The sequence below is a fragment of the Rhinopithecus roxellana genome, chromosome 2, assembly GCF_007565055.1.
Source record: "Rhinopithecus roxellana isolate Shanxi Qingling chromosome 2, ASM756505v1, whole genome shotgun sequence".
In the NCBI taxonomy this organism is placed as follows: Eukaryota; Metazoa; Chordata; class Mammalia; order Primates; family Cercopithecidae; genus Rhinopithecus; species Rhinopithecus roxellana.
The window spans coordinates 64,341,145-64,355,988 of record NC_044550.1 but is presented as its reverse complement, the minus strand read 5'-3'; the positions used below and the strand labels follow the sequence as shown (position 1 = coordinate 64,355,988).

The following is a 14,844-nucleotide window of genomic DNA, read 5'->3' as shown; positions in this document are numbered from 1 at the left end:
ATTTGTTTAAAAGTTGCTCTAATATGGTCTCTAGTGTTTTCTTATAAGTCACTAATACCTATTCTACAAAGATTTATGACTGTATCTTTATCACAACCTGTTTTCAAACAACCAGGACTCATATTCCTTCCTTGAATGCTCCTTAAATGGTTTGTTCACTAAAATGTCAAGAGGTTGCCAACTACCTAGTCATGCCACTAGGAATTTCAACCGAGTTAACAGATGCACAGGTGATGAGAAGTATCTCATGACTATTGCGATGGTCAACAGCAAATATAAGATGTTATCATTTGCAAGACTCATTAAGATACATTTAAAAGCAGAAAATTACACATCTTAAAATGGATATGAAATGCTAATAAACTGTTAATTCTTTGAAATGATTTAAAAATGTTTATAGAAATATTATCAATAGTGGAATAATTAATGGAAGTGCCTCTAGACTCTGGCTTCCCTGACAGATTTTAAACTCCATGAGAGTTGAAACCATCTTTCTGTTTGCTGCTATGGCCAAGGACACATTTTAGGTACTCACAGCTATTTGTCAAATAAACATAAAGCACTTAAGAAACAAATCTAGATACTATCATGAACTGTAAGGTTTTACCCGATTTGTTGCTTGATTTGCCCTCTCAATTTCACTTTTTTTTTTCCGGCTATTCCCCCATTCTCCACACCTATATCCTATACACCAACAACTCTTCTATTTGTTACAACAACAAAAATGAAGGCCTTCCTGTCTCAGTACCTTTCTATTTGTTGTTATTCACTCTGCCTGGACAACTACCTACCTACTCCTTACCCTTAAACTGCCTTTTGCATCCTTCAGACTAGCTTACCCATTTCTTCCTAAGTGGTTTCCTCATCACTATCACATAATTCCCACTACACATCCCATTTCCTTTATGTTTATATGCTATCTTTTTGCTTCATGCCTGTCTTCTCCCACTAGACTGTAGGTTACAGATGGGTGGCAACCTTTTCAATCTTGTTTAATCACTGTATCCCTAGTGCACAGAAGAGTCCTGGCTACACATAATCAAATATTTTGAATTAAATAAATAGAAGTAGATAAAAAGATAAAGAACCCAAATGGTCAACAACTGGGAAATAGTCAAACTGTGGTACATTAGTAAGATGAATAGCATATAGTTTCTTTGATCCCTGGGTTTTGTGATATAGTTTAAGATGTGATAATTTTTGTTTTTCTTGAGGACTATGTTGTCCAGGATGGACTCAAACTCTGGCCTCAGCATCCTGAGTAGCTGTAACTATAGGCACAAACCAAAGTACCCGGGGCTTGATGTAGTAATTTCTTAGTAAGTACCTGGAGCCTGATGTGGTAATTTCTTAGTAAGTATCCAGGGCTTGATGTAATTTAATATACCCCTGTATTAAATTATACCTACAAGAGAGGGGTCAATTTTCTCACACATCATTATATTGAAGTCAGCAAGCTCTATTGTGATTTTTCAGGAAAATCAATGCTATTTTAATTTTGAATTAGAAAATAACACATATAAAATAATCTTTCACAAACTGATCCTCATAGGAAAAAAAAGGCTCCTGCTGATGTTCATTGGTTTATGTCTGGGCCTCTTTATCTACCTCGGAGCCAGCAATACCATCAGCTAGGATAGAGTAAAAAGAAGAACTTATTACCTTATTATTCCCCACCCCTTGAAACTTAAACAATTAGCTTCCAGAGTCTTTGAATTGGTTTACTTTTTTGAGGGGAAGGGGAGACTACTTTATAATGGTATTTAAGTCTTTAAACTTCCAAATACAGAATTAAAGACAAAAATCCTACAGAAAACCATTAAGAAAGTGCACAGGCCGGGCGTGGTGGTTCACACCTGTAATCCCAGCACTGTGGGGGGTAGAGGCTGGCGGATTACAAGGTCAGGAATTTGAGACCAGCCTGACCAACATGGTGAAATCCCATCTCTACTAAAAATACAAAAATTAGCCAGGCGTGGTGGCATGTGCCTGTAATCCTAGCTACTAGAAGGGTGAGGCAGGAGAACTGCTTGAACCTGGGAGGTAGAGGTTGCAATGAGCCGAGATTGCACAACTGCACTCCACCCTGGGCGACAGAGTGAGACTCCGTCTCAAAAAAAAAAAAGAAAAAAAGAAAAAAGTGCACAGAATATTTTCAACACAGTGTATTCAGCATCATTGCTTTTATTAGCAAGGAAAAGGAAAGAAATTACAATTTATTCAATATTTATTATATTAGCTGTGGTAGGGATTCAAAAGATTTAGGCTGGGCATGGTGGCTCAAAAAAAAAAAAAAAAAAAAAATACATACATGAATGTGCTCACCAACAATGCCAAGTATATGATCTGTGTTAGTTACCTTTTTCTTTTGATTACATACATTGTAAAAGAAATATTAAGGAACACATCACCTATCCAGAAATTCCTTGTATGGGAACCTCAAATGCCTGCAAATGTTCTAGCAAGCCAAAAACTATTATAAGCAGGTAAGTCTCTGAGTAACCAAAGCAGAGGTCATAAGTCCATGCACTTTATTCACATGTGAACCCACTTAGTTCACATACAGAAATCATCCTTTAAAGTTTGGTTAACTGAATTTCCAGCTCACAAACAGAAGCAGCAAATAAGAAATGCCAGGGGAAGTACAAGATGGGTGCCATACTATTCTTGTTGTATTTTCAGTTCCTAGGATTCACTAATATTATATAAAGAAAACTAAAGGTCTCAGCAGAAATACTTAAAAAAAGATAAACGAGCCGGGTGCCGTAGCTCACGCCTATACTCCCAGCACTTTGGGAGGCTGAGGTGGGTGGATCACGAGGTCAGGAGATTGAGACCATCCTGGCTAACACAGTGAAACCCCGTCTCCACTAAAAATACAAAAAAAATTAGCCAGGCATGGTGGCACACGCCTGTAGTCCCAGCTACTTGGGAGTCTGAGGCAGGAGAATCGTTTGAACCCATGAGGCAGAGGTTGCAGTGGGCCGATCACGTCACAGCACTCCAGCCTGGGCGACAGAGCAAGATTCTGTCTCAAAAAAAAAAAAAAAACAAAAAAAAAAACAAAGATAAATGATTATGAACACCTGGTCTTAGAAGCATACAAAGTACTTCCAATTTCAGTAAAAATAAATCTTAATGGATTAAATTTACATATCTAAGTTATTGTGGATTATAACTGGAAATATTAACTTTTCACCAATTATTATGTTAATTTATGAAAAACTATCTTCACTAACAGATAAAGACACTTCCTCTTCCTCAATTCAAATAAGAAAGCGATTACAAAATAATACATGGAAAGACTGAAAGAAAAAACCATAGTCCTTAAATGAAGTAGTTTAAAGGGCTAGTGGTTGAATTCTGATCAATTTGGAAGAAAGATGCATAGTAATTATTAATAAAAACAAAAAGCAACCTTAAAAAAAGGGAGGCACTGTCTTAAAATAGGACAAAAGCAAATCTAGGGCAGATTTCCAATTGTAATTAACAAATGCCATTAAAAATAATGCACAAAAGTAATTCATGAGGAGTGCACATAAAAAGATGAAAACGTTGTGTAATTAAATACAATAAAGTTCTCCTAAGATTCCTTCATCTATAATATCCCCATAGTAAATTCAGTGTCACTCTTTAATAAAGAAAAAATTTAAAAATCTGTACTTTAACATTACTGAATGTACAGCACATTTCTCTGTTTAACTGTCTCAGATGTCCCCCAAATAAACCCTGAAACATTCTTTATTAAGCATGTATTTTCTATCTAAAAAGAACGTAGAGTTCAAAATTTATCATTCTGATGTGGTTTATCTGTAAGCTAAAAATCTAGCCATAATAAAATACATGTTTTAATGGAAGTTAAGAATGTAGGAAAGAACTCCAGGTTCACATGCTCCATGTAATACTATGAAAGATGCACCAAAACTCTTAAAAAGTATATTACAACGTGAAAGACATAAAGCATTGAAAATAGTATTATTCCTTAATGCTTTTATCAAAAGACTTTACACTGATTCCCACAGCAGAAAATCAAAGCAAAACCTCAGAGAGTAATGTATTCAACTATTAAAGTCCCAATTATGATTAAGATATACCGTATATACTATCTATTATAAGAACATTGAGAAAGAATTTCTACATACCATATTATCTTTGTTTTCATTTTTAAATGAAGTTTCTGTCTCCATTGGAGCATCACTGTGATCCCCTTCCAAATTTTGCTTCTCAATTACTGATGCGCTAGCCACACTGAAGATTCCATGGATGTTAACACGAACTTTAACCTTCACTTTGGAACTATCACCATCAGACTGTGGAAAAACATTCTGAATAGTGAAGCTCCCTTAAGGAAAAAAGAACTCCAATCAGTATGTGAGCCTCAGATTAACTTATTCAATTCATTGAATAATTTGGCTATCATCTTTAAGATGTTGGCAAATAATCATGTTGGCAATAATTATGATCATATCCTGATTGATCACTATGGGGCAGGTACTTCCCCCAGATTATCTTTTATAAACGATAACAAACCTGTTATTAAGTCTCAGGAAGCTTAAGTAACCTGCCCAAAATCATCGAAGTAGGAAAAAAAAAAACAAAAAAAAAAAGAAAGCATTGGGAATTTAACCATGGACAATTTGATTCAAAGGCAGTAAGTTATAATACTGCTACTCCAAAACCAAAATAACAAAATTCAAATTCTGAATTTGAAAACAAAATAGATATTACCTTTTTTGATATAAGCTTTACAAATCATAACCATCTTGGTAATTCTTTTTTTTTTTTTTTTTTTTTTTGAGACGGAGTCTCGCTCTGTCGCCCGGGCTGGAGTGCTGTGGCCGGATCTCAGCTCACTGCAAGCTCCACCTCCCGGGTTCCCGCCATTCTCCTGCCTCAGCCTCCCGAGTAGCTGGGACTACAGGCGCCGCCACCTCGCCCGGCTAGTTTTTTGTATTTTTTAGTAGAGACGGGGTTTCACCGTGTTAGCCAGGATGGTCTCGATCTCCTGACCTCGTGATCCGCCCGTCTCGGCCTCCCAAAGTACTAGGATTACAGGCTTGAGCCACCGCGCCCGGCCGGTAATTCTTAAATAAAGCAATTCCAATTTTTTTTATTTTTCCTATAGCAAAATACCTGTAGAGATTATTATCAATGCTTTAAGAAATCTACTGATGTTTTATTTCTCTAAAGAAATCTCATATAAATATTATCTATAGTAGAAGAGAGAATATTAGGCAGTAAAACCAGGTAGTAAAAAACTTGGATGACTTTTTTATGGGTTACATTTTGCCCCCCACCTGCTCCCACACTGTACTTAGTACCTCAGAACATGACTATGTGTGTTTTGTTTTGAAGCACAGTTTCACTCTGTCACCCAGACGGTAGTGCAGCGGCATGATCATAGGTCACTGCAGCCTCAAACTCCCAGGCTCAAGCAATCCTCCCACCTCAGCCTTCAAGTAGCGGGGACTACAGGTGCACGCTACCATGTCTAGCTAATTTTTCTGATTTTTAGTACAGATTAGGTCTCACTATGTTGCCCAGGCTGGTCTTGAACTCGTGGGCTCAAGCAATCCCCCTGGCTCAGCCTTCCAAAGTGCTAGGATTACAGGCATGAGCCACCATGCTCAGACTGTGACTGTATTTAGAGATACCTTGACTTCAGACTTCTAACCTTCAGAACTGAGACAACAAATTTCTACTGTTTAAGCCACCTAGCTTGTGGTACTTTGTTATAACAGCCCTAGCAAACTAATATAATGTTCAATAATTTTACTGCTTTATATCCTTGAAATATTTATATCTGTGCTGTCCCCTTCTTAGTCTATAAAGCAGCACATAGACAAAAATATAAAACTTGAAAATCCTTTTAAATGTTATAAAATAATTTCATTTTATATCTTCTGAAAAGATTACTCAGTTAAAATGGATATTACAATCTCCTATTCTCACTTTCTTTGTTTTTCTATTATTTTTAATTGCATTTAGTCACATCATTTATAAGGGAATATGTTTATAGAAGATGGTTAAGACTGGTTAGTAATTTATTCTTGGGGTTTGTTTTAAAATGAGAAAGGGGGAAGTAGTTATGAGTTCACAAAGAATATTTCAGGATGATACAGGTTGACTGTAAACTCAAAAGGGACGCTGACACCAATCCTATAAACAGCAAATATGGATGTAACTGATTTAAGCCTATTGGTTCATTTTTAAAAAGTACTCCTTTCTTTAAAGTTAAGTACTATAAATGATTCTTGAAAATCTACTGTGGGCATCATATATTCAGTCAAACTTGCTAGGGGTTGGGGAATGTTTTTGTGACCATCCAATTCAGAGCATGATTGAGAGTTAAACAGCATTACAAAAAGTAACAGTCACAGTACATATTCAATTCCTTGGACCATACAGCTTCCACAGCTGTCATCATCCTGGTTACCCTTCCTTCTGCTTTCACTTGCACATTCCTTTAACAAACAAAAAACATCAAAGTTCACCAAAATTCTTAAAGTCACAGTTCATCTAGCACTGAATGATAGTAGCTTTGGCATTTGATATTACAAAATCACTTTTCCATCACAAATATTTTCTTCATTCTGGATCAAGGCGAGGTAAAACAGGAACAATCAGGTTCCCAAATGCAGAGTCTTGAATTATCAAGTATCCAAATGAATGTGCATGAGCATGCTGCAAAGCTGCCTTCTGTTGGGCTGCAATATACTGCTGCTCAGCGTGATCCTGGAAGTCCTTAAGAGAGGGTCTCAAGAGTGCAATGCTAGCTCCAGGATGATTTGTTGAAGACTGGTTCTGCATAAGTAGTTTTCTTTTCTCTTTGTCCAGTTCTGCCAAGATTGCAACTTGTTTTGAAAACCTTGTCCTGAAGAGTTTGCTGCAATTTTCCTATTTTGTTTCAATTACGTCCAGTGGCAACTGGTCAGCACTTCATAATCACCTGGGACGCGAGAACACCGGGACCGCCTCACCTTCCAATCGCACTCACTTTCATATTAATCCAGTAATAGTCATTCTAGTTGTTGCCAGTGAACATAAAGTTTAAAATTAGAATATACAGTCAGTCTGGCAGCACAATTTCAATCTACTGATTAAAGTTTTTCAGTAAAAAATAATTATTCCACAAACCTTTCAGGACAGTTACAGAGCATTTTATTTTTATAGAGGGTGTCTTGCTGTGTCGACAAGGCTGGTGTGCAGTGGTGCAATCTCAACTCACTGCAGTCTCTGCCTCCTGGGTTTGCGCAATTCTCCTGCCTCAGCCTCCCAAGTAGCTGAGATTACAGGTGTTTGCCACCACACCCGGCTAATTTTTGCAAAGCATTTTAAATACAGAAGTAAAAGTGAATTAGAAATATAGCTGTCCCCTCAGTATCTACTGAGGATTGGTCCCCGGTCTCTCTGAGGATGCAAGAACCTTGTACACATCATTTTGCATTGAGTGAAACGGGGTCTCACTATACTGCCCAGGCTAGTCTTCAACTCCTGGGCTCAAGCAATCCTCTGGTAGTCAAGTCCCTTATTTAAAAAATGACATAGCGCCTCCACTGTTGATACCCAGGCAAACAGGGTCTGGAGTGGACCTCAACAAAATCCAGCAGACCGGCAGCTGAGGGTCCTGACTGTTAGAAGGAAAACTAAGAAACAGAAAGGACACCCACACCAAAACCCCATCAGTGCGTCACCATCATCAAAGACCAAAGGCAGATAAAACCACAAAGATGGGGAAAAAGCAGTGCAGAAAAGCTGGAAATTCAAAAAATGAGAGTGCATCTCCCTCTCCAAAGGAACGCAGCTCATCGCCAGCAACGGAAAAAAGCTGGACGGAGAATGACTTTGACGAATTGAGAGAAGAAAGCTTCAGTCAATCAAACTTCTCAGAGCTAAAGGAGGAACTACGTACTCAGTGCAAAGAAACTAAAAACCTTGAAAAAAGAATGGATGAATGGATAACTAGAATAATCAAAGCAGAGAAGACCATAAATGAACTGATAGAGATGAAAACCATGACACGAGAACTACATGACAAATGCACAAGCTTCAGTAACTGACTTGATCAACTGGAAGAAAGAGTATCAGTGATTGAAGATCAAATGAATGAAATGAAGCCAGAAGAGAAATGTAGAGAAAAAAGAGTAAAAAGAAATGAACAAAGCCTCCAAGAAATATGGGATTATATGAAAAGACCAAATCTACATCTGATTGGTATGCCTGAAAGTGACAGGGAAAAATGGAACCAAGTTGGAAAACACTCTGCAGGATATCATCCAGGAGAACTTCCCCAACCTAGTAAGGTAAGCCAACATTCAAATTCAGGAAATACAGAGAACATCACAAAAGATACTCCTCGAGAAGAACAACTACAAGACACATAACTGTCAGATTCAACAAAGTTGAAATGAAGGAAAAAATGTTAAGGGCAGCCAGAGAGAAAGGTCGGGTTACCCACAAAGGGAAGCCCATCAGACTAACAGCAGATTTCTCGGCAGAAACTCCACAAGCCAGAAGAGAGTGGGGGCCAATATTCAACATTCTTAAAGAATTTTCAACCCAGAATTTCATATGCAGTCAAACTAAGTTTCATAAGTGAAGGAGAAATAAAATCCTTTACAGACAAGAAAATGCTTAGAGATTCTGTCACCACCAGGCCTGCCCTACAAGAGATCCTGAAGGAAGCACTAAACATGGAAAGAAACAACCGGTACCAGCCATTGCAAAAACATGCCAAAATGTAAAGATCATCAATGCTAGGAAGAAACTGCATCAACTAACGAGCAAAATAACCACCTAATATCATAATGACGGGATCAAATTCACACATAACAATATTAACCTTAAATGTAAATGGACTAAATGGTCCAATTAAAAGACACAGACTGGCACATAGGATAAAGAGTCAAGACCCATCAGTTTGCTGTATTCAGGAGACCCATCTCACATGCAAAGACACACATGGGCTCAAAATAAAGGGAAGGAGGAAGATCTACCAAGCAAATGGAAAACAACAAAAAAAGCAGGGGTTGCAATCCTAGTCTCTGATACAACAGACTTTAAATCACCAAACATCAAAAGAGACAAAGAAGGCCATTACATAATGGTAAAGGGATCAATTCATCAGAAAGAGCTAACTATCCTAAATATATATGCACCCAATACAGAAGCACCCAGATTCATAAAGCAAGTCCTTAGAGACTTACAAAGAGACTTAGACTCCCATACAATAATAATGGGAGACTTTAACACCCCACTGTTAACATTAGACAGATCAACGAGACAGAAAGTTAACAAGGATATCCAGGAATTGAACACAACTCTGCACCACCAGACCTAATAGACATCTACAGAACTCTCCACCCCAAATCAACAGAATATACATTCTTTTCAGCACCACATCACACTTGACCACATAGTTGGAAGTAAAGCACTCCTCAGCAAATGTACAAGAACAGAAATTATAACAAACTGTCTCTCAGACCACAGTGCAATCAAACTAGAACTCAGGACAAAGAAACTCAATAAAAACCACTCAACTACATGGAAATTGAACAACCTGCTCCTGAATGACTACTGGGTACATAATGAAATGAAGGCAGAAAAAAAGATATTCTTTGAAACCAATGAGAACAAAGATACAACATACCAGAATCTCTGGGACACATTTAAAGCGGTGTTTAGAAGGAAATTTATAGCACTAAATGCCCATAAGAGTAAGCAGGAAAGATCTAAAATTGACATCCTAACATCACAATTAAAAGAACTAGAGAAGGGTATGGCAATTCCTCAAGGATCTAGAACTAGATGTACCATATGACCCAGCCATCCCACTACTGGGTATATACCCAAAGGATTATAAATCATGCTGCTATAAAGACACATGCACACGTATGTTCATTGCGGCACTATTCACAATAGCAAAGACTTGGAATCAACCCAAATGTCCATCTGTGACAGACTGGATTAAGAAAATGTGGCACGGCCAGGCACGGTGCCTCAAGCCTGTAATCCCAGCACTTTGGGAGGCCGAGATGGGCGGATCACGAGGTCAAGAGATCAAGACCATCCTGGCTAACACGGTGAAACCCCGTCTCTACTAAAAAATACAAAAAACTAGCCGGGCGAGGTGGCGGGCGCCTGTAGTCCCAGCTACTCGGGAGGCTGAGTCAGGAGAATGGCGTAAACCCGGGAGGCGGAGCTTGCAGTGAGCTGAGATCCGGCCACCGCACTCCAGCCTGGGCCACAGAGCGAGACTCCGTCTCAAAAAAAAAAAAAAAAAAAGAAAGTGTGGCACATATACACCATGGAATACTATGCAGCCATAAAAAAGGATGAGTTTGTGTCCTTTGTAGGGACATGGATGCAGCTGGAAACCATCATTCTCAGCAAACTATCACAAGAACAGAAAACCAAACACCGCATGTTCTCACTCATAGGTGGGAACTGAACAATGAGATCACTTGGACTCGGGAAGGGGAACATCACACACCGGGGCCTATCATGGGGGGGTGAGGGGGGAGGGATTGCATTGGGAGTTATAGCTGATATAAATGAGGAATTGATGGGTGCTGACGAGTTGATGGGTGCAGCACACCAACATGGCACAAGTATACATATGTAACAAACCTGCACGTTATGCACATGTACCCTAGAACTTAAAGTATAATTAAAAAAAAAAAAAAAAAAAGAACTAGAGAAGCAAGAGCAAACACATTCAAAAGCTAGCAGAAGGCAAGAAATAACTAAGATCAGAACAGAACTGAAGGAGATAGAGACACAAAAAACCCTCCAAAAAGTCAATGAATCCAGGAGCTGGGTTTTTGAAAAGATCAACAAAATTGATAGACCGCTAGCAAGACTAATAAAGAAAAGAGAGAAGAATTAAATAGACGCAATAAAAAATGATAAAGGGGATATCACCACCGATCCCACAGAAATACAAACTACCATCAGAGAATGCTATAAACACCTCTATGCAAATAAACTAGAAAACCTAGAAGAAATGGATAATTTCCTGGACACTTACTCTCCCAAGACTAAACCAGGAAGAAGCTGAATCCCTGAATAGACCAATAGCAGGCTCTGAAATTGAGGCAATAATTAATAGCCTACCAACCAAAAAAAGTCCAGGACCAGATGGATTCACAGCCGAATTCTACCAGAGGTACAAGGAGGAGTTGGTGCCATTCCTTCTGAAACTATTCCAATCAATAGAAAAAGAGGGAATCCTCTCTTACTCATTTTATGAGGCCAACATCATCCTGATACCAAAGCCAGACAGAGACACAACAAAAAAAGAGAATTTTAGACCAATATCCCTGATGAACATCGATGTAAAAATCCTCAATAAAATAGTGGCAAACCAAATCCAGCAGCACATCAAAAAGCTTATCCACCATGATGAAGTGGGCTTCATCCCTGGGATGCAAGGCTGGTTCAACATACGCAAATCAATAAACATAATCCAGCATATAAACAGAACAAAAGACAAAAACCACATGATTATCTCAATAGATGCAGAAAAGGCCTTTGACAAAATTCAACAGTCCTTCATGCTAAAAACTCTCAATAAATTCGGTATTGATGGAATGTACCTCAAAATAATAAGAGCTATTTATGACAAGCCCACAGCCAATATCATGCTGAATGGGCAAAAACTGGAAGCATTCCGTTTGAAAACTGGCACAAGACAGGGATGCCATCTCTGACCACTCCTATTCAACATAGTGTTGGAAGTTCTGGCTAGGGCAATCAGGCAAGAAAAAGAAACAAAGAGTATTCAGTTAGGAAAAGAAGAAGTCAAATTGTCCCTGTCTGCAGATGACATGACTGTACATTTAGAAAACCCCATTGTCTCAGCCCAAAATCTCCTTAAGCTGATAAGCAACTTCAGCAAAGTCTCAGGATACAAAATCAATGTGCAAAAATCACAAGCATTCTTATAAACCAGTAACGGACAGAGAGCCAAATCATGAATGAACACCCATTAACAATAGCTTCAAAGAGAATAAAATACATGGGAATCCAACTTACAAGGGATGTAAAGGACCTCTTCAAGGAGAACTACAAACCACTGCTCAGTGAAATAAAAGAAGGCACAAACAAATGGAAGAACATACCATGCTCATGGATAGGAAGAATCAGTATCGTGAAAATGGCCATACTACCCAAGGTAATTTATAGATTCAATGTCATCCCCATTAAGCTACCAATGACTTTCTTCACAGAATTGGAAAAAATTGTTTTAAAGTTCATATGGAACCAAAAACGAGCCCGCATTGCCAAGACAATCCTAAGTCAAAAGAACAAAGCTGGAGGCATCACCCTACCTGACTTCAAACTATACCACAAGGCTACAGTAACCAAAACAGCATGGTACTGGTACCAAAACAGAGATATAGACCAATGGAACAGAACAGAGCCCTCAGAAATAACACCACACATCTACAGCCATCTGATCTTTGACAAACCTGATGAAAACAAGAAATGGGGAAAGGATTCCCTATTTAATAAATGGTGCTGGGAAAATTGGGTAGCCATAAGGAGAAAGCTGAAACTCGATCCTTTCCTTACTCTTTATACGAAAATTAATTCAAGATGGATTAGAGACTTAAATGTTAGACCTAAAACCATAAAAACCCTAGAAGAAAACCTAGGGGATACCATTCAGGACATAGGCATGGGTAAGGACTTCATGTCTAAAACACCAAAAGCAATGGCAACAAAAGCCAAAATTGACAAATGGGATCTAATTAAACTAAAGAGCTTCTACACAGCAAAAGAAACTACCATTAGAGTGAACAGGCAACCTACAGAATGGGAGAAAATTTTTGCAATCTACTCATCTGACAAAGGGCTAATATCCAGAACCTATAAAGAACTCCAACAAATTTACAAGAAAAAAAAACCCCATCAAAAAGTAGGCAAAGGATATGAACAGACACTTCTCAAAAGAAGACATTCACACAGCCAACAGACACATGAAAAAATGCTCATCATCACTCGCCATCAGAGAAATGCAAATCAAAAGCACAATGAGATACCATCTCACACCAGTTAGAATGGCAATCATTAAAAAGTCAAACAACAGGTGCTGGAGAGGATGTGGAGAAACAGGAACACTTTTACACTGTTGGTGGGACTGTAAACTAGTTCAACCATTGTGGACAACAGTGTGGCGATTCCTCAAGGATCTAGAACTAGAAATACCATTTGACCCAGCCATCCCATTACTGGGTATATACCCAAAGGATTATAAATCATGCTGCTATAAAGACACATGCACACGTATGTTTACTGCAGCACCATTCACAACAGCAAAGATTTGGAATCAACCCAAATGTCCATCAATGAGAGATCCAAATCACATTTGGAATCAACCCAAATGTCCATCAATGAGAGACTAGATTAAGAAAATGTGGCACATACATACCATGGAATACTATGCAGCCATAAAAAGGATGAGTTCGTGTCCTTTGTAGGGACATGGATGCAGCTGCAAACCATCATTCTCAGTAAACTATCGCAAGAACAGAAAACCAAACACTGCATGTTCTCTCTCATAGGTGGGAATTGAACAATGAGATTACTTGGACACAGGAAGGGGAACATCACACACCGGGGCCTATTGTGGGGAGGGGGCCGGAGGGAGGGATAGCATTAGGAGACATACCTAATGTAAATGACGAGTTAATGGGTGCAGCCCACCAACACGGCACATGTATACATATGTAACAAACCTGCACTTTGTGCACATGTACCCTAGAACTTAAAGTATAATTAAAAAAAAAAAAATGACACAGTATTTTGTGTATATTGTACCCTAGAACTTAAAGTATAATTAAAAAAAAAATGACACAGTATTTTGCGTATAACCTACATACAACCCAACCTCCCAAATACTCTTAAGGCTATATCATCTCTAGATTAATTATGATACCTAATACAAAATAAATGGTATGTCAGTAGTTATATGTAGTAGTGGAATAACGACAAGAAAAAAGTCTAGACATGTTCAGTACAGACACTTCGTTTTTCCTAGTATTGGCTGAATCTACAGATGCCAAACTCATGAATACTGATGGCCAACTGTAATAAACCCTGCTGTCATTATAGAAATAAACTGAGCACTACAAACGCACATTTTAAAAAAGAGTATAAATATCTTTCTTTAGAAGTCCAGTACTGGCTTAGCTGAAATGTCTATTTGTTTCCTTGATTCTAAAATAACACATTATTTATAAAAGGCCAAAATGTTATCGAAAACTTTTTTTTTTTCTCTTACCAATTCTTGCATCAGGATAAGGCACTTCATGTAAATTAGTATAAAATGCTTCTAGTTCAAATGTTTCCTTCTTGTGGAAAGTAATGACTTTTGAGAATGGGGCAGGATGGTTCTTACAGAAAACTTCACATTCCCTAAAATGGAGTGGGAAAGACACTCACTTAGAAACAAATAAAAAGTTGCCTATGAACCTATTTACTGAATCCATTTTATTCTTAATCCATTAGCAGCAACTGCAAAAATCTCTGCACAAATAAAAAGAGAAAACAATTATTGATTTTGTTCTAAACATGCATTGTGACAGATTTATGGCTCAAAGCTTTCATGATGTCTATCATAGTAATGGACAACTGTATACTATTAAAAAAAGAAAAATTACCTGAGAATACGTATATTTTAAAGTCAATGTGTAGAGTTTTTTTCCTCACATCAGAGGGCCAAGTCCTACCCATTAACTTCTAAAATACTTGCCTATTACCCTTTTAATTCTGGCTACCTTTAATAGAAACTTTCGTTTGCCAATAATTTTAAACCTACAGAAAGGTGCAAAATTAAAA

At 38.1% G+C, this 14,844-nt stretch overlaps 1 protein-coding gene and 1 pseudogene across 2 annotated transcripts in view; both read right to left on the bottom strand.

Annotated features, from left to right (window-relative positions):
- HSPA4L (heat shock protein family A (Hsp70) member 4 like) overlaps window positions 1-14,844 on the bottom strand; it is a 56,270-nt gene that overhangs the window by 17,538 nt on the left and 23,888 nt on the right. For both annotated transcript variants that reach the window (XM_010375040.2, XM_010375041.2), the window contains exons 11-12: window positions 14,288-14,421; window positions 4,143-4,342 (exon numbers count right to left, since the gene is read on the bottom strand). In XM_010375040.2, the coding sequence (XP_010373342.1) occupies window positions 4,143-4,342; window positions 14,288-14,421 (334 nt within the window). The remainder of the gene's footprint in view (window positions 1-4,142; window positions 4,343-14,287; window positions 14,422-14,844) is intronic.
- On the bottom strand, window positions 6,589-7,273 carry LOC115894565 (annotated as a pseudogene).